This window comes from Eumetopias jubatus, unplaced genomic scaffold, assembly GCF_037043125.1.
Source record: "Eumetopias jubatus isolate StellerSeaLion01/CBP00866 unplaced genomic scaffold, mEumJub1_p1.0 scaffold_16, whole genome shotgun sequence".
Lineage (NCBI taxonomy): Eukaryota > Metazoa > Chordata > Mammalia > Carnivora > Otariidae > Eumetopias > Eumetopias jubatus.
This window is the reverse complement of record NW_028274822.1, coordinates 27176397-27196849: the sequence shown is the minus strand read 5'-3', so window position 1 is coordinate 27196849 and position 20453 is coordinate 27176397. Positions and strand designations below refer to the sequence as shown.

General features: G+C 39.3%; 1 protein-coding gene across 8 annotated transcripts in view; it reads right to left on the bottom strand.

Annotated features, from left to right (window-relative positions):
• The window catches only part of PIAS2 (protein inhibitor of activated STAT 2), an 85868-nt gene extending 71411 nt beyond the window's left edge, over positions 1–14457 (bottom strand). For 4 of the 8 annotated variants that reach the window (XM_088019622.1, XM_088019623.1, XM_088019626.1 and 1 more), the window contains exons 1-2: positions 14269–14456; positions 1905–1993 (exon numbers count right to left, since the gene is read on the bottom strand). In XM_088019622.1, coding sequence (XP_087875748.1) covers positions 1905–1980 — 76 coding nt within the window. In that variant the 5' untranslated portion in view covers positions 1981–1993; positions 14269–14456. Of the gene's footprint in view, positions 1–1012; positions 1082–1904; positions 1994–14268 lie in introns of those variants that run through there. The other 4 variants (XM_088019629.1, XM_088019628.1, XM_088019625.1 and 1 more) reach the window with 3 other exon arrangements.
• Between the last annotated feature and the right edge of the window lie 5996 nt (positions 14458–20453).

Sequence of the window (20453 nt, the reverse complement as noted above, 5' to 3'; positions counted from 1 at the left end):
ACACATAAAACAACATGAATGAATCTCCAGAGAACGACGCTGAGTGAAAAAAGCCAAGCCCAAAAGGTAACATACTGTATGATTCCACTTAACATTCTTGTAAAAGATAAAACCAGAGAAATGAAAAACAGATGGCTGGGTCCGAGATATTAAGGGGATGGGAAGAAAGTGGGTGTGGCATTAAAAATGACAAGAAGAGAGATCCTTATAGTGATGGAAAGTCTATTATCTTGACTGTGTCAATGTCAATATTCTTAAAGTATTGTTGTGATACTGTTCTATAGTTTTGCAAGATATTACCACTGTGAGAAACTTGGTAGAAAGCATAGGAAATGTCTGCACTACTTCTCACAACTGTAAGTTGACAATTTTCTTAATAAAAAACTTAATTTAAAATTACAAAGACCAAGATTACTAGAACAGATTAATATTTTTAATCACAAGAGAGAAAAAACTAAAAGAACACAAAAATGTAGGGGGAGGAAGAATTTTAAAAATTGGGCAAAACTAGTTGACCAAAAGAAAATGGTACAGGCATAATATGAAACAGTAGTCATTAACACAAAGAGCATTCAAAGACATAAAGAGTCAATACAGAAATTAAAAGCATCAATTCAACAAGAAAATATAAGCTTAAACTTTCATGTACTAGCAACAATTTAAAATGTATTTTAAAAATTAGTAAAACTATAAAAAAACCTGGGGAAAAAATATTCTTCTAAAAGATTAACATACTTCTCTCTAAAAACATATGGAATGAACAGAATTAACAAGCCTAACTACTAGACATATATAAAAGTTTGTGCTTATAATTGGAAAATACTTTCTCTTCCAAGTACAAACAAAAATAAAAACTGACCACAGTCTTAACAGATTTCAAAACCTATCATATGTATCATGCTTCCAAATTACAACATATTTACAGATCAATAACTAAAGAAACTCCCATATGCTTGGAAATAAAAATTTTTAAGTAACTCGAATTCACAGTGAAAAACAGAAAAATACTCACAAGTGAAAAATAATGAAAACAATGCACATCAAAACTTGTGTGATGCAGGGAAAACAATGGAGACCTATGTTGAAACGCTGAAAATTAAAAAGCAAGGCAGCCAACTTAAGAAATTAGAGAAAAAATAAAAATAAACCCTCAAAAAAGTATAAAGTAAATAAAGAGCAGAAATTAATGAAATGGGGGGAGGCATACATTAAAAAGCATAAAAAAAAATCAAAGATTTGATCTTCGAAAAGTCTTTAAAAAATTGGCAGATTTTTAGTGTTTTTAATACTGATCAAGAGAAAAAGGCATTAAAAGAAGAAAGATAAAAGGGACATTAACTACAGGTACTACAAAATTAGAGATTAACAACTTAATACCATAAATTCAAGAACATGAATGAAATAACTTCTTATGAATGTATAACCTACCAAAACTGGCTTAAAAATTGAAATATGAACAATCCTATAAACAAAGCAATTGATCAATGATTAAGCAGTGTCCCACAAAGAAAACACCAGTAACAATTTTATCAGGGAATTCTACCAAATACATAAAAGATCATTCTAATCTTACATAAATTCTTCCAGAAAAAGAGTATATTTTTTATAGGTCAATATTACTAATTATTAGAAGCAAAAATCTTAAATTAACTATCTTCAGCTTGAGTCCAATAATGAAAAAAGAGACAAACCAGGATTGACTTTATGCTTGAAACACACAAATTTCACCCTGTTAACAGGTACAAAAGAAAAACATCATCTTCTCAAAAAATGCAGAGAAGGCTTTTGATAAAATTCAACATCCATTCATGACTTTTTTTAATTAGCAAACTAGTAACAGAAAGGAACATCCTTAACCTGAAAAGATTATCTACAATAAACCTACAGCAAGCATCATACTTAACTGTGAAACTTTGAAAGCATTCCCTTTAAAATCAGGAACAAGATCAGGATGCCCCCATCACCGCTTCTATTCAACATTGTACTGGAGATCCTAGCCAGCACATTAAGACAAGAAAAAGAAAGAAAAAAAAGCATAAGAATTGGAAAGGAGGAAACAGAGAGGTCATTATTCACAGATAGGTCTGTCTACACAAAAAATCCAAAAGAATTCTATAGATAACTTATCACAATTAGGAGTAGAGCAAGGTTATTACACAAAGTCAAAACTGTACTTCTATACACCAGCAACGTAGAAAATATAATTATGAAAAGATACCATTTATCATTCGATACAAAAATAAAGTACCTAAAAATAAATCTAACATATTTGCAATAGCTTAGTTGAAGAAAATTATAAAACTTTATGAAAGACATTGTAAAAGACCTAAATAAATGGACATTACAATGTTCATGGTTAAGAAAACTTAGTTTTCTCCAAACTGATTTATAGATTCAATGCATTTACCATCAAAATCCCAACAGATCATGCATGTTTGTGTGTGTCTATAACTTATAAAAATGATTTTTAAATTATACAAAGGATCAAACAGCCAAGAAGTACCCTGAAGAACTACAAGGCAGAAGGAATTGGCCTACGTCTTGTCCCTCAATGATTGAGTCGACTGTTTGAGACCAACCTTCACTATGAAAATTTAAAAACTGAAGGTAATATGAAAAACAACCAGTTGAAAACCTGAAGCACTATAAAGTCAGCAAGGACCTGAAAGACCAATGCTGTGGAAAGAAGGGAAGTGTAGAAAATGGAGGCCAACTCCCTGGGAATATCTGCCAAAGAGAAAAGGGCCATGGGTAGGTTGAGAAGGAAAGATCTTTGAATAGACTCACAGGGCTCGGGAAACGAGAAGATTATTTGCAAAATATAACCTGCAAGAGCTGTTATCTGGGATATGTAATGAACTCCTACAAATCAGTATGAAAGAGATAGATGGCAAAAAAATTGGCAAAGCCATGTCACAAAAGATATCCAAATGGCCAATAAACATATTAAAAGGGGCTTAACATCCTTACTCATTAGGAGAACACAAATTAAAGCCACTAAACATTCACTAAAATGTTTAAAATTAAAAGAGTGGACAAGAAAGAATGTGAAGCAACTAGAACTCTTATTATTTTGCTAGTGGAAGGGAATGAACAAATTACAACTACATACCAATGAGTCTTGCAAACAAAATTGAGAGAAAAAGTCAGACACAAAAAATATATACATTACACAGTTCCATTTATATGTTTCAAAAAAAATAGACAAAACTAATCTAAGACTACTGTCAAGCCAATACTATCTTTGAGAAGACAGACATTAGTCACTGGGAGGTAACTCAAGGGGAGTCTCTAGAGTCCTGGTAATGTTCTGTTTTCTTCATCTGCATTTGGTTATACTGAAAAAATTTATCCAGATGTATTCCCATGATCCATGTATTTCCTACATGAATACCCTATTATCAATAGAAGTTTGTTTTTGTGAAAGTTGTTACAGAGTTGGAGTACTTAAGACAATGTGATGGTGCTGTTAGCCCAGATTAAAAGATTAGAATCCAGAAAGTACAGACAGATCAAATTGTAGTACTACAAATTAGCAAGAAAAAGTTTTTTTAAACCTAGTACAAACATGGACAAGAGAAAAGAATCTCAGAAGGGTTTAGAAAATGTTAGTAAGCATAATAAAAGATGCTCACCTTCATTACATATTCAAAAGGAAAAATTAAAAACCAACAACTGAAATTTTTACTCATTGGCAAAAACTTTCAATCTGATAAAAGTGTCAGCAAGAAAGCTAAGTAATGAAAACTTCTACACTGTTGGAGAAAGCCAAATACTGATACAATCCTCTTTGGAAAATAATGTGGCATTACCCCGTACTGCTGAAGACGCACACATCCTTAAATTCCAGCAATTCTACTCCTAGAATTTCTACAGTGAAACATACAAATATTTACACTAAATGAAATCAATAAAAATCACAAATAGTGTCAAATCAGTGCAGATTACGTTTATAGAATTTTTCTTTTTTTGCATTTTCAGAACATTTTGTGTTTCAGAAATTTGAATAAGGAATTGGGGATCTGTAATAGGAAAAAAATGTAAACTACACAAATTTCCAACAAGAGAATGGATGAACTGGTATTCACACAATGGAAAATAAAAAATGATAATTAACCAAAAAAACCCCAAATACAGGATCATTCCATTTGTATAAAATTTTTAAATATATGAAAACCTACATACATAGATAAAAATATAATTTTATATATCTACATTCTGTGGATAAAATCAGGAAAGGGCACCCTGCTGACCTAATGAAATAAACGATTTCTTAACTTACATGATGGCTACATACATGTTTATTTACCTATACCTTACCTGTTACAACCTTTTGTACTTACTAAATAACTTAAATATTAAAAAATTTGCATTATCTGGGATATGTAATGAACTCCCACAAATCAGTATGAAAAAAATAGATGGCCCAATACAAAAATGGGCAAAAAAATTGGCAAAGCCAAATACACAAACTACGATTATAATGAGAGAATTGTCCCAAGAGATCTTTTTAAAGGAATTTGCTTCCTCAGAGAATTCAAGGTATTTTTCCCCATAAACTGAGAACAAGTTGCTATTGAAAGAATAAAGCTTCTATAAACTAAAAATATAATCACTGAACTAAATCCTATATTAAAGACAAAATCAAGAAAATGCTCAGATATATACAAATACATGTCAATCTAGAAGTCCAAATTTCACCCCTCAAGTCTCAAAGAAAACAGAAAGGAGGGAAAGAAATTATCAAAGAAATAAAAGATATTCCCCACACCTGAAGAATTTTAGAACTAAAAAGTTAACCCCCAAGAATGAAAAAAAAGGCTTACAACTAAACACACGTCACAAAATACCAAAGATAAAAACACCACCACAAAGATTTTAAACAATGTGACTACAAAAGGATAACCATCAGATTTGTAATGAAACTCTATTACCAACACTAGGTGTTTTAAGTTCCTAGGGCAAAGCTTTCAAAATTCGGTAGGAAAAACTGATTACCAACTTATAAGTCTATATCTAAACTTCCAATAAGTCATTTTCAGACACTGAAGAAATCAGACTGTTTATCACCACATGTCCATCCTAAAACAACTACTCAAGATTATATTCCAGTAATATCAAAAAAGTAATTTAAAAAAGACATGGGAGTCAAGCAAAAGACCTAATCCAGGAGTGCAATGTAATCCCAGGATGACAGCTGCACAGCAGATCTAGAAAGCAAGCTGCCCAAATTAGAATAGGAAGGTTGAGAGCTCCAGAAAACCTATCTTCAAGAAAACTTAAATGGTTGCATATGAGAACACATAACATTAAATTTAAAAAATAATTTCTATGAGTTCTCCTCACTCAAGCAGGAAACTTTATTATATTTCTCCTTCAAAGAGTACAGGTTTAGTAATAGAAGTTCCTCTATAGCTCCAAGTGATCTGGTTTCACAGTGACTGATATTTCTATCAGGATATATACTACAAAGGGTGGTCCAATACTCAATTTCTAGAATCTTCCTACAGAAGCACAGAAAAGTTTAAAAGTGTTAGAAACCATAATATAAATGCTAAAATCTTGACAGCACAAGAGAAAATGAAGGCTGGAAGAGAAGAGTGGAGGTAGGAGAAACAAAGGGAAATGGATGGGTGCTGAATCCTCTCAGAGACTGGGAACTGAAGAGATACTCTCTAAAACTGATAGGTCAAGAAACAGAAATTTAACTATTACAAAAAGTTAATAACAACTGACAGCAGAATTAGGAACAAAAATGTAACTGGTAGAGAAAGACATAGATGGCCAACAGACACATGAAAAGATGCTCAACATCACTTATCATCAGGAAAATGCAAATCAAAACTACAATAAGGTATCACCTCACACCTCTCAGAATGGCTAAAATCAGCAACACAAGAAACAACAGGTGTTGGCAAGTATGTGGCAAAAGGGCACTTGCACTGTTAGTGGGAATGCAAACTAGTGCAGCCACACTGGAAAACAGTATGGAGGTTCCTCAAAAAGTTAAAAATAGAAGTAATCTACGATTCATCAATTGCACTAGGTTTTTGACCAAAGAATACAAAAATACTAATTCAAAGGAATATATGCACCCCAGTATTTATAGCAGTATTTATAGCAGCCAAATTACAGAGGCAGCCCAAGTGTCCATCAACAGATGAATGGATAAAGAAGACGTTGTTTGTATGTATGTATATACATAACACACACACACACACACACACACACACACACACACACACACACGAATACTACTCAGCCATAAAAAAGAATGAAATCTTGCCATTTGCAATGACAGAGTTGGAGCCAGAGAGTATATGCTAAGCAAAGTAAGTCAGAGAAAGACAAATACCATATGATTTCATTCATATGTGGAATTTAAGAAACAAAACAAACGAGCAAAGGGGAAAAAAGAGAAACTGAGGCAAATCAAGAAACAAACTTTTAACTACAGATAACAAACAGATGGTTACCAGAGGAGAGATGGATGGGGGATGGGTGAACTAGGTGATAGGGATTAAGGTGGGCACTTGTGATGAGCACTGCCTGATGTACTGAAGTGCTGAATCACAATACTGTATGCCTGAAACTAATATTACCCCGTATCCTAATGGGAATTTAAATTAAAAGTTTTTTTAAAGATTTTATTTATTTGACAGAAACACAGCAAGAGAGGGAACACAAGCAGGGGGAGTGGGAGAGGGAGAAGCAGGCTTCCCGCGGAGCAGGGAGCCTGACCGATGTGGGCCTCGATCCCAGGACCCTGGGATCATGACCTGAGCCAAAGGCTTAACAGATGAGCCACCCAGGCACCCCTAAATTAAAACTTAAAAAAAATAATAAAAAATAACTGGTACAAATCAAAATGCTAGGAAAAGTGGAAAACATAATGATCTAAACTTCATATCTACTAAAGTCAAGCAAAAGACACTGTTCAGAATTGAAAGAAAAATCAAGATACAGAAAAATATGTGTTTTTGAGTTTAGGAATTAGCCTAAAGAAAAAAACTAAAAACACCCAAACATAGTTAAAGGCAGTTATATCAGGAGTGGAATCTACTGGGAAATAAAGGAAGGGCTTTTATTTTTCCTTCTGAATTCTCCTAAACCACCTGCACAAGTATTGCTTTCATTTGGGAAAAACGATAAGGAATGGAGATAAGAATATAAATTATTATTAAAACCATTTTCCAGGGGCTCCTGGGTTGCTCAGTCGGTTAAACTTCCCACTCCTGATTTCAGCTCAGGTCCTGAGAACAAGCCCCTAATGGGGCTCCACTCTCAACATAGGGCCTGCTTGGGATTCTCTCTCTAGCTCTGCCTCTGCCCCTCCTCCCACTCATGCTCTTGTGTGAGTGCTCTCTCTCACACTTGCAAAATAAAGAAATCTTCAAAAACACTCTCCAGATTAGGGCGCCTGGGTGGCTCAGTCAGTTAAGTGTCTGACTCCTGATTTTGGCTCAGGTCATGATCTCGGGGTCATGGGATTGAGCCTTGTGTCAGGCTCTGCACTGGGCATGGAGTGTGGAGCCTGCTTGGGATTCTCTCTCTCCTTTTCCCTCTGCCCCCCCCCACTTGTGCACACATGTGCACACTCTTTCAATAAATAAAATATTTTTTTAAAAAACATTTTCCAGGTTAAAGAAAAAGTGAAATAATTTGGTCAAGGTCATACAGTCAATAACCATGCATCCCCAAAGCTAATGTCAAAAAAAAAAAAAAAAAGAGGCAGGAAGGAAAGGAAAGAAAGAAGAAAACAACCTTCTGCAACAGCTTTTACTGACCTATAGGAATAATCAAATGGAGAGCTCTAAATGTCTACGTTAGGTTTATATTGTTCTCTGCAAATTCACAAAATTCTTATTTGTTTCAAACTGCTTTTCCAAAAAAGTCACATTACTGGGGGTGGGGATTCAAAGTAAACATTCATAGAGAATAGTTTGGACTATGATGCCAACTGATTCCACGTATCACTTTTATTTCAACTGTGCAATTTCTTAAATTCAGATACCTGAATAAAAAGAGATTAGCTATAAGGATAACTCAAGGGAGAATCATCCTTCAACAAATAATGTGGGGAAGTGGATATTCACATGCAAAAGAAGTTCGATCCCTACCTCACACCATAAACAAAAAGTAACTCAAAATGGATCAACAACCTAAATTAAAAACTACAACTATAAATATAAACCCTTATATGACAACAAACATAAATCTTTATGACACTGGATTAGGCAATGACTTATCAAAATCACAAGCAAGAAAAAAAAGTTATAAATTAAACTTTGTCAAAATTAAAAAACTTTTGTGCTTCAAAGCACATTATGAAGAAAGTGAAAAGACAGCCTATAAAAAGGAGTAAACCATATTATCTGATAAAGAACTTCAACTTAAAAAAAAATTTAAAAATGGGCAAAAGGTTTGAATAGACATTTTTCCAAAGAAAACACACAAATGGCCAATAAGCACACGCAAAGATGCTCAACATCATTAGTCACCAGGTAAATAAAAATCAAAACCACTTTACATCCATGTGGGTGAGGATATGGAGAAATTAGGACTCTTATAACTACTAGTAGGAATGTAAAATGATGCAGCAGTTCGGGGAAAGTTTGGCAGTTCCTCAAACACTTAAACATAGAGTTACCATGTGTACCCTGCAATGCCACCCCTAGGTAACTACCCAAAATAACTAAAAACATGTATCCACACACAACTTATACACAGATGAATGTTCATACTAGTCAAAGAGTGCAAACAACCCAAATATACATAAACTCATGAATAAACAAAATGTGGTATACTCCATACAATGGAATATTAGCCATAAAAAGGAATGAAGCACTGCTATATGCTACAACATGAACCTTGAAAAGGTTATGTTAAATGAGAGGAGCCAGACACAAAAGGCCATGTGTATGATTCCATTTCTATGAAATGTCTAAAACAGACAAATCCACAGACAGAAAGTAGATTACTGGAAGCTGAGGGCTGGATGAAAGGAGGAGGAGTAACTGCTAATGAGTATTGGGTTTCTTCTGGGGTGATGAAAATGTTCTGGAATTAGATGGTGGATGCTTGCACAACTTTGTGACTAGACCAAAAACCACTTTAAAACGCTGAATTTTATGGCATGTAAATTAAATCTCAATAAAAAAAAATTTAAAATAAAGTAGCTAAGACCCAATCCAGAAAAACAAAGGCAGGGGCGCCTGGCTGGCTCAGTCGTTAGACATCTGCCTTCGGCTCAGGTCGTGATCCCAGAGTCCTGGGATCAAGCCCTGCATTGGGCTCCCTGCTCAGCAGGAAGCCTGCTTATCCCTCTCCCACTCCCCCTGCTTGTGTTCCCTTCCTCACTGTCTCTCTCTCTGTCAAATAAATAAATATCTTTTAAAAAAAGAAAAGAAAAGAAAAACAAAGACAAAATTCTGAGAAAGGAGAAACATCTGAATAATGTTGTATTTAGAAAAGTGTCAGCTTTATCAGAAAAGATATTCATGGAAGGAGGCCACAGACCCAAGGAGCAAACAAATGCAAAAGTATCTACTATAGCTAAGAATACCTTGGTTTACTATAAAAAATTATCTATTTAAGTTAAATATTGAGTTTTGAATGTGCTTTCATAGACATGATCTCAAGTGAAGTTGTGTCCTGAAATTTTAGCTGTGTCCAACTCATGACTTAGAATCACATGGTGGATTCAGTTGCATCTATCATATCTATTAATCTATTTACTTGTCCAGTAGTTGGGGAGTATGAAGGATGAGGAACTCTAACCTCAAATACCCCATTAACTTTCTATTCTCCCTCTATATCCTAACAGCACCTGAAGCTACCAGAATGGCAAGTTCTGCTAGGTGTAAAGAACCAAACACTCAAGCCTTCTAGGCAGAAAATCTTCTGTTACAGAATTACTTAAGACTCAGCATAAAAGATCTTCTGCATTTGGTTTGCCAGTATCTATTAAGAAAGTTATGATCACTCACTCTTTCACTAGCCCAAATAGGCACTAAGACTGCACATACACTCATTCCCGTTCTCTGAGGCACATGGAGATAATAAACTCAATGCACAAAAGGAAGGCGATAAGGAATAGAGGAGAGAGGGAGAGAGAACCTTTAAAGAAAGGAAAAAAAAAAAAAGAATGTTACTGCAATAGATCCCCCTCCATCTCCACACTTGAGTGGTGAGAAGTAAGGAGAGTGGATTAACCAGGTTAAATAACAGCAGGAACCTTTTTAAGAACTGCCAAAAGACTGCACCAGTAGCCCACAGTATACAATTATGCAACTGGAGGAGAAAGACAAGGGTAAAAAAGCCACTCCGGGGGGGGGGGGGGGTGCCTGGATAGCTCAGTCGATTAAACGTCCCACTCTTAATTTTGGCCCAGGTCATGATCTCAGGGTTGTAAGACTAAGCCCTATGTTGAGCTCTGCACTCATCAGGGAGTCTGCTTGAGATTCTCTCTCCCTCTGCTCCTCCACCCCGCCCCTGCACCTCCCCACCCCACCCCCACTCAAATACAAGCTCACTCTCTAAAATAATCTCAAAAAAAAAAAAAAAAAGCCACTCTGGTTGAAGAAATGAGGGACTTCAGAACCCTGACTATTCTGCCTCTGCTCCATCCCTGTGCTTAGCTCTGCTAGAGACTTTCGTAAGGAGAAAGGAGGGTGGCAGTGACAGAAGTCGAAGCCATCAGATCTTATGAGCTTGTCCCAGGTTAATTCACAACTAGTTAGTTTGCAAACTAGGTTAATTCAGAAACTTCTACCAACATAAATGCTATAAACAAGCAACCAGTGAACTGAATAATTTCTTCTCTAGCACCTTGAAAGCTTGGAACACATGATGTGTTATTATAATCATCCTTGACGGGCACCTGGGAGGCTCATTTGGTTAAACGACTGCCTTCAGCTCAGGTCATGATCCCAGAGTCCTGGGATCGAGACCCACATCAGGCTCCCAGCTCAGCGGGGAGCCTGCTTCTCCCCTGACCCTCTCCCCTCTCATGTGGTTTCTCTCTCTCTAATAAATAAATAAATAAAATCTTAAAAAAAAATCATCCTTGACTACTCAGCCCACAATTTCCATTTACAGAGAACTTACTCCTTCCTTTCCCCCAACCCATCAAGATAATCTCATGAGTCACGTTTGTGTGCTAGGACTCTAAACTGGCCATAGATGATTAGAAAAGAAGTGGACCCTCACCTAAGCTCAGCCAGTCGGATCCTCTCTCAGAAGAACTAGAAGAAAGGTATGCTGGTATTCTATTAAAATGAAAGCAGCAAAGTGTAGGGCTGCCATATTCTGCTATGACCGGACAAGACCTCTGGTATTGGCTTACACAGCAGTCTCCAAAATCATCTGGCGGCCTCTTAAGGTTCCACAGAAGTTGCCTCATCAAATAACACCCACCCCCCACCCTAAGCTTACAAAGCAAAGGCACAGGAGTCACCAAAGCACAGTGAGGATGACCTTTCCCAGAATTCCTGACCTCCAGTACAGGAGATGGCATCACCAGCCAGAAGTGACCTGCTCCAGTTATACATGCCCCTAGGGAGTAGCCCTGAATGATAATGGATAAAGATAATGGAAATCCTCTCAGCAGCAGTATGGATAGACATATATGTGACATCCAGGTCGGCTATTTCCTCTACTGCCAAGTTAGCCAGCAAACTAATACTGGCCATTTCTCCTGGTCCTTTAATTTACTTGATGATCTCTCTGACCCTCACAGAATATATTCTGAAGCAGAGACCATTTAGAATGCCCTACATGTTTCTTCCTCTTTTCCTCCTTTCTAATTAGATTTTCAGTCAGCTATCCTGTTTCCCCTCCACTATTATATGTCACATAAGAAGGGCACTGGCTATTTATCATCGTTTAGTTCACAGACTGCAGGCTGATGGCTAGCAGCACCACGTGGACCTGAAGGAAACTACACAGAGCAGGATAGCTCAGACTCTGAAAAGCATGGACTCTAAAGCCGGACATGTGATGTTAAAAATCCCAGGTCTTCCAGCTCAAACTGTCAGGTTACTCAAGCTGTCTCAATTTCTTCTGACAATTTCTCCTAACAATTCTATTACAATTGTTGTGAGAATCAAACAAGTGTGTGAAGTGCCTAGACCAGAGCCAGGTATGTAATAACCACTTATAATGGATACCTATCATCATCATCATCATCATCATCATCACTGTTCCAAATGGGGGCAGGGGACGGAGACTGTTCATCTTTAAATGGAGAAGATGCTGCTGAGCAACTAAGGTGAAGACTGAGGTGGATAATTCTTCCAGCATCTACCTGCACATCCTTCCTCTCCTCTGAAAACTCTTCCCAGTAATTCTCTGTTGGGCACCTTATGTAAACTATGCGGGAGGGGCCATCTTCCATCAAGTGTAGGGAGAAGCAAAGACAGCTGATTTACAGAAAAAGATAATGAAGCTGACCCACAAAACAAATTGTAGAGGGCAAGGTGAGGGAGGCGGAAGAGGGAAGGGGGAAAGGAGGTGGGGGGAGATAAAGAGGGGTAGTGGAAAAGGGGTTGGGGACAGGTAGACCCAAAGAGAAAAAAAGCATCTTTGGTTTCCAACCACTTTGCAGTTCCTAGTTCCACTTGAACTTCAGCACTAACTGCCCTGTCTGCCCTATATTGGTAAATAAATCCTCCCTTTTTATTAAGCTTTGACCAATAACATTTATAAAAGTCTAATGCAAGTCTTGGAAAAATTTTCATCAACAAAAAACCTTAAAAGAGGATAAATTGTATAGACGTTACTACGCAAAAATGAAGAGAATATTGCAGGTAAAAAAAAATTTAACTTCAACCTTCAGTCTCCTCAACCAATCCCTAAACCTAATGCATTCATTTTTACAGCTGAGGCTCAGGCCCGGTTGTTCCAAAGCTCCACAGGTGTTAAAAGCTCTATGGTCTGAGATACTAAAACTCCTACACGTACCAATATGAATACCCTTTACCTACTATCATGGTTCTCTGTATAAACTAATATAAGGCATAAAATGCATTAATGTACTATTCTTTTTGAAACAAAAGGGAAAATGGCAGGTATTATGCAAACTGTAACACACTCTCCCTTTAGATCGGAATCACCAATACGTTCTTTTGATTATGTCCACCGTACCAGCGAGGTGAGCAGCGAACATCCTTCCCGACTCCATCCCTCGCGGAAAAAAACAATAAACATACAAAACTGAATCTTTTACCGGATTCCTCTTCCTTCTTATTCCAAAAAGTAACCCTAACATCATACCTCTGTTATGCAAAAGGAATGCCGTTAATTTCAAGTTCACATTCATCTACACTTTGACTTTTTTTTTTTTAAATCAGGGTTTCCGTCCCTAGGTATTCCATTTCTGTCGCCAGTAATTCAGCGATCCATAAAAAATAAAGCCTGTTCGTTTACCACAGTTTAGTTTCAGTTGAGGACTCTGAAGGTTATCAGCCCAGGGAAAAATATCTTTTCCGTTCCACCCCCAGCACACCCATTTTCAAACCTCTACAGTACAAAGATATCAACAATAAAGTTTTCACCTTGTTCTAAGGCTAGAAAGAGAAATGTTTTCCCTCAAGAGCAAAACGAGTTCACAAACCTCATGACAACACGGCCTTTGCGGGTGTCTTACCATGGCACTAAGAAAATATCAAGGTTTAAGGTCGATTATTAAAGGCAGTGATCCCAAAAGACCAGGCTTCTCTCAAAGAGGAAGCACTGGTAGAAGGAAGGGGCCTTTCTCGTGACAGATCTTACTAAACGGTAGCATCAGCCATAAGACGAGGATTCCTAAAGGCAACTTCACGTTTCACAAAATAGTCTCCCACCAAGTGAGTAACGTGTAGACTTCTGAATCGCCACACACACGTACACCCCATGAAGGTGGAAAAGCAAATCCCGCTTCCCACCTCAGCCCTTACACGAGAGGGTCGAGTCCCCCTGAGCCCCTCCCGACGGCGGCCCCCGCCCCACGCCAGGTGTGCGAACCCCCGGCGGGACCCACCGGCAGCTCGCCCGCGCCCCGGGCCTGCCGCCCCCGCGCGGCCCAGGCGTCCTCCGCCGCCTGGCTCCCCTCCCCCGCCCGCGCCCGCCCAGGCGGGCGCTCGCTCGCACTCGGGCCGGAGCTCGCGGCTCCGCCAACTCGTCCCCGCGAAACAAGAAGGTGGCGGGCGGCGACGCTGCGGCTTCCCCGCCTCCCCTCCCCTCCCCTCCCCCGCGGCCTCCACTCTCCACTCCCGCGCCCCCGCTTACCCTCAACTCCTCGAAATCCGCCATTTTACACCACCCGCGGGCGCCGCCGCCGATGCCGCCACAGCACCCCCTCCCGCTGCCGCCAACGACGCCGCCGCCACCACGGCCGCCGCCGCCGCCTCCAGCACCATCCTGCACTGGGCGCCTCTGAAGACGCCGCGGCCGCCGCCGCCGCTGCCGCTGCCGCCGCTGCCGCCGCCGCCGGACCTGTCACGTGACCGGCGCGGAAGCCCCGCCCCCGGCGCGCGCGGGCTCCGCCCTCCGGCGCCCACCCAGCCCACCCGGTCCACCACCTTCCGCCCACGTCTTCCGCCCCGGCTCGCTGCGCGCTGCGTTCGCCGAGCGTCAGCTCCCGCCCTCTCCCGCGGCCTGCGGGCCTCCCGCACGCCTTCAGGCGCCGAGCCTGTGGCTTTGCCCTCCTCCCCGCGCGGCGCTTCCCTCTCCTGGAAGCGCTGGCGCGACTGCAGCGTTACCCGGCGGCCTGGAGGAGGGCCTGGCCCGGGGGATTGGCGGAGAGAAAGAAGAGGTGCCCGGGGCTCCGAGGCAGCAACATTTCGGGAAAATTCTAACGGTGTTCTTCCACACGGTGGCTGTAGCTGGAGGAAAGCAGCCGCAAATAAAACCATCCCCCAGAGTAGTGGCGGAACAATCTAAATGTGGGTGTTGGGTAAGCTATTGTTCCTATCTAATGGTGCAGGATTGGTGAGACCTCTTTGGATTTGGTAATATCCTCCAAGTACTAACCTGGCTGATTCCTTCTGACTTTGAAGGGCGACTGAATGTCATGGACTGCGGAGTTGAGAGAGTTGGGCGGTGGGACTATGGAGCCGTGAAATAAGAGAGCGAAATCAGAGCGCTCAGGAGAACCCTGGTTTTTAAAAAGTCGAGGGGTCAGGGAAATCAGATAGCTAGGAAAGATGAAATGCCGAGGGCAGAAGAGATGAAAGGAAGCTTGATGGCACCGCTGACGTGCTGATAAAGGATGAGAGAAGATGCTGAGTCAAGCTGTTCAAAAATTCACTGGACCAAGTCCAGGGTTGAGGTTTCCTTGAAGAGATGGATGAAACCCACCCACGAAAGAACTTTAAAACGATACAATTTGCAAGGCCCTGTTTAATTTGGTTCCTACCTACTGCCTCTTCCCAACCCTATTTGTTTAATGAATAAAAGAATGAATGAACACTAGAGTGGTTTCTAATGCTGGTTCGCTAACATTAACTTTGTGGTCTAGGCTTGGCTTATTCTTGATCTGAGCTTATTCTCCTTTGGCCTTGGTTTACACCTCAGTGGAGTTTAACATTGTTCAACAGGCATTAAATGAAGGCCACTGCGAACTAGGAGCTTTGAGGGACTAGAAAGATGAATGGATTATAATACAGCCCTTCCGCCAAGAGGCTTTCAACACAAAAGAGGGACCAATATGAACACAAAATTAAGAGAAGTATGGCCTCCCTGAGACTTGTTTGTAGTGTTCATTTTAGGGTTGGGTAGGTTTGACCGCAGAATTCTAAGTGCTGCCTCAGACAACCGAATCATAACCAATGTCCTCCTTGTCACAGTGATTACATCAGAGCTGAACCTGTAAATCCAACTACGACTACAGGGCATTTCCAGGCTTTGCCAATTAGATCAAGTGTGGGCCCATTTATTCAGTGATTAGAGATGAGACTTTCTAGCTTGTGGAGTGCTATCACCATTTTGCTACAATGAGGGGTCAGCTTGAGGACCAACCCATCTCATGGGTAAGAATCACCAAAAAAATGCCAGAATTAACTTTGACAACCCCCCCCCCCGCACCTCTTTACTAGTCAGTTTTCTTAAGCCAATGACTTTCTGTTACTGTTTCAGATAGTTTTCGATAGGTTTTCTATTAGTAGCATCTGAAATAGAATGCTACGTTGTCTGCCTACACCAGATTACTAATTTGGCATCTTTTCTAAACTATACTCTCTAATACTCATTCAATATTTGTTTAGTGGAAAGCCTGAGTGGTAAAGAGTGGAGATGTCTGTCTCTTGACTGTCACGAACAGTTCAGCTCTGATCTAAATTTGTATATCCTACTCATGAGAAAGAAATCTCTGCACTTACTTGCATCTAACTTCCTTATAATGTGGCATGAAATGTCCTTGGAGCAGAGCTGGGGAGGAGGGAGGTGTGATAATCTCACCACCGCTTTAAGCCTCATACCAAACTACCACTTCCAGCCACACACACAGCTATCCTCCCAGAGGAATTCCATTAAATACAATTTTTAGCAGCTCTTTCTGCCCACAGATCCTGTGTCTGTGCCCTAATAAAACTACCTTTTTTGCACCGAAAAAATAAAAAATAATAAATACAATTTTTTCCTCGCTACATTTTCTTTTTTTAAAAGATATTATTTTTAAGTAATCTCTATACCCAAAGTGGGGTTTGAATTTACAACACCAAGATCAAGAGTCACACGCTCCACAGACTGAGTCAACCAGGCACCCTCCTTATTACACTTTCTATGATAAAATGTGTTAACACTTTTTATGGATTGGGATTCTAGGCAATTACCTGATTGGTCCACCCCCTTAACCTAGCTCCAATTAAAAAACATCGGTATTGTAATTAAAGTGTCCTAAGATTACACTACATGAAGTCAAAAGTCTCAGGAGTGGCTTTTCCACTTCTTAGCTTTGTAACTTTAGCAAAGTCACAACCTCATTTTCTAATCTATAAAACGAACGTTTATTCCTGAACTCAGAATGTTGAAGGATTAAATGAGATAAAGTATATGACTTTATGAACTTTTAAAGTGATAGATGGTAATCTTTTATATCTAAACAGCTGATAAACATACCAAAAAAGTATTAAGAGGCACTCATATACCCATATGATATATCCTAGTATCTTTAGAAAAGACTCAACCTAGTTGGACTGTGCATGAAATTTTGAATTCAGTTCCAAGCACCTGTCTTAATTCTTTTCCTTCCTATCTCTGAACCCAACAATTCTCTCTTTTCCACTGATTTCTTCCTCCCTCCATATAATCATTTTCAAGCTTCCTATACTTCCAAGCCACCTTTCTTCCTTTGCCAAGCATAAATCTATTTTATTCACATTTCTTCACTCCTTTATACTTTTCTGTAGTGTTTGGCCTTAACCTTTAGTGAAACTAATATCAAGGAAACTGAACAATGAATTTATCTTTTAATTTTATATCCCCAACTTTTTATTCTGAAAATTTTAAATACCAAGAAAAGTTGAAAGCATAATATGATGAAGACCTGTATATATTCCAACTAGATTCAACAATTATTGGTATTTGAACAATAATTTTTATTAAGGTATAATTTACATACAATGAAGTCCTCGTATCTTAAGTAAACTCTTCAATTTAGTTTTGAAAAATGCTTATCAAGATACAGAACCCTGCCATTACCCCAGAAAGTTCCAAGTTCCTTTTTGCCCCATCCCAGTCAAGGCTCCCACAACAAGCAACCAATAATCTTGTTTCTAATACTATAGAGAGAACTAAAAAATGAAGGAACATTCTCTACTTATTTTTAAGTGCTATAATAACTTTGATGCCAAAACTAGACAAAAATTATTTTTCCCATCTAACTTATAAATACTTCTTACCCTAGTAATGCAAGGATGGTTTCACACAGAATATATATTAAGCAGCTTGGTAATTTGATCCAACTACCACCTGAAACAACCAAAAAATCTGGGTTTAGAAAAATAGAACCAAATGCCTAATATAAGGAATTATCCAGCCAAAACCTTAGAAGGAAGTGCTCCAGGCAGTTAAACCAAACATTTGTCCTAAAGGCATTTGACAATACAAAAGCAAAATCTATAAAATGAGCTATGAATTTTGCAGGATTGCTGAGCAAGAGAGAAATAAATCTAAATCTAGTATCACAGAAGATGGAAGGTCTAATAAACACCCCCTATATTTAATATGAGACCCCATAGGGTAAAGATAAACCAGAAGTAAATCAGCACTTCCACAGATTGCAACCAGGTTTAATAGTAATCATAATATTTCAAGCTTTGTATATTGAATAAACAGGTCCTGGAGTGGCACGCTACAGGCACTGGACAGAAACAATTAAGTCCTCTCCAGATGAAGATATCATGACCCCAAACCTCAAATTACCCTACATAGATAATTTTCCAAATGACCAGCACATAGTCAAAAATCAGAGAAAGACTGAAATCAAAGCATGCTTACAGTAAAAAATAAAAAAGTTTGAAAAAAATAATCTAGCAGAAACTCATTCCAGAATTGAAAGGTTTAAGAATTCAATGCATAGGGCGCCTGGGTGGCTCAGTTGTTGGGCGTCTGCCTTCGGCTCAGGTCATGGTCCCAGGGTCCTGGGATCGAGTCCCACATCGGGCTCCCTGCTCGGCGGGAGGCCTGCTTCTCCCTCTCCCGCTCCCCCTGCTTGTGTTCCTGCTTTCGCTGTCTCTCTCTCTGTCAAATAAATAAATAGAATCTTAAAAAAAAAAAAAGAATTCAATGCATAGGTTTAATAGTGTATTACATACAGTTTAAGAGAAAATAACCAGAACATATGTCAGAGGCTATTTTTTAAAAAAATTTATTTATATGAAAGAGAGAGAGAGAGTTGGGAGAGGGTCAGAGGGAGAGAATCCTCAAGCAGACCCCCCTCCACCGAGCGTGGAGCCCAACGTGGGGCTTTAATCCTATGACCCATGAGATCACAACCCAAGACAAAACCAAGTCAGACACTCAACTGACTGAGCCACCCAGGCGCCCCAGAAGGCTGTGTAGAATGAAGCACAGAGAAAACAAAACAAACAAACAAAAAAGGAAAAATGTATAAGAAAATATTGGAGACATAGTTTGAGGCCTAGAAGATGATGTTGAAAAGGTCCAACAAATGTTTAACTGGAATCCTCAAAGAACAAGAAAGCCAGAATGAGGCAGAAGTATGTGAAGAGATAAAATCTTGAGATCTTCTAGACTGATCAAAAAAACTAGGTGAAAGGGTAACAAAACCCTTTGCCATCCTGCATGGGAACTTGACTTTCAGGTAATTCTCTAACTTTGTTCACTGGAAGGGTGATAGAGGGCTATAATAAAAAACAACAAAAACAACAACAGAAAAGCAAAAAACCGCTGACTGGTAAATTGCCTCTGAATCAGGAGGAAGGAACTAACTACAAATGAATTATAAATACCTGATGGGGAGGCCATACTTGGGACTTTCCCGAAGGAGTTCAATTCACCAGTAAAATATAGCAGTTTGCAGTTTGTGAGCAACTGATGGCATCACCTTCATATATTATATAGAACTACATTGAGAAATAGAATAAATCCATAAGTATAGTGAAGCATACCTATCTTAGTAATTGATTAAAAAAAGACAAAGAAAAAATCATTAAAGATACAGATTTTTGTTACAACATAATTAACAAACTTCACCAAGTGACTATAATATGCAGAAAATGCATTATTTCAAGCACATATGGAACATTTACAAAAATTAAACAGACAATGACAATAGAGCAAGTCTCAACAATTTTAAAAATTGTGATAAACTACACATAACATTTACCATCTTCACCATTTTAAGTGTACAGTTCGCTACCATTAAGAATATTCATACTGGAGGGCGCCTGGGTGGCTCAGTCGGGTAAGCATATAACTTCGGCTCAGGTCATGATCTCAGGGTCCTGGGATCCAGGACTACGTCTGGCTCCCCGCTCAGTGAGGAGTGTTCTTGTCCCTTTTCCTCTGCCACTCTCCCCCTGCTCGTGCTCTCTCTGTCTCTCACGCTCTCAAATAAATAAATAAAATATTAAAAAAAATTATGGTCATACTGGGGGCACTTGGGTGGTTCAGTTAGTTAAACAGCTGACTCTTGATCTCAGCTCAGGTCTTGATCTCAGAGTCATGAGTTCAAGCCCCACATTGAGCTCCATGCTGGGCATGGAGCCTGTTTATTTATTTATTTTTTAAGATTTTATTTATTCATCTGAGACACAGAGATACAGAAAGAGAGAGAGCATGAGCAGGGAGAGAGGCAGAGGGAGAGGGAGAAGCAGGCTCCTTGCTGAGCCAGGAGCCTGATGTGGGACTCGATCCCAGGACTCTGGGATCATGACCTGAGCCGAAGGCAGACGCTTAACCATCTGAGCCACCCAGGCGCCCCTGGAGCCTGTTTAAAAAAAAAAAAAGAA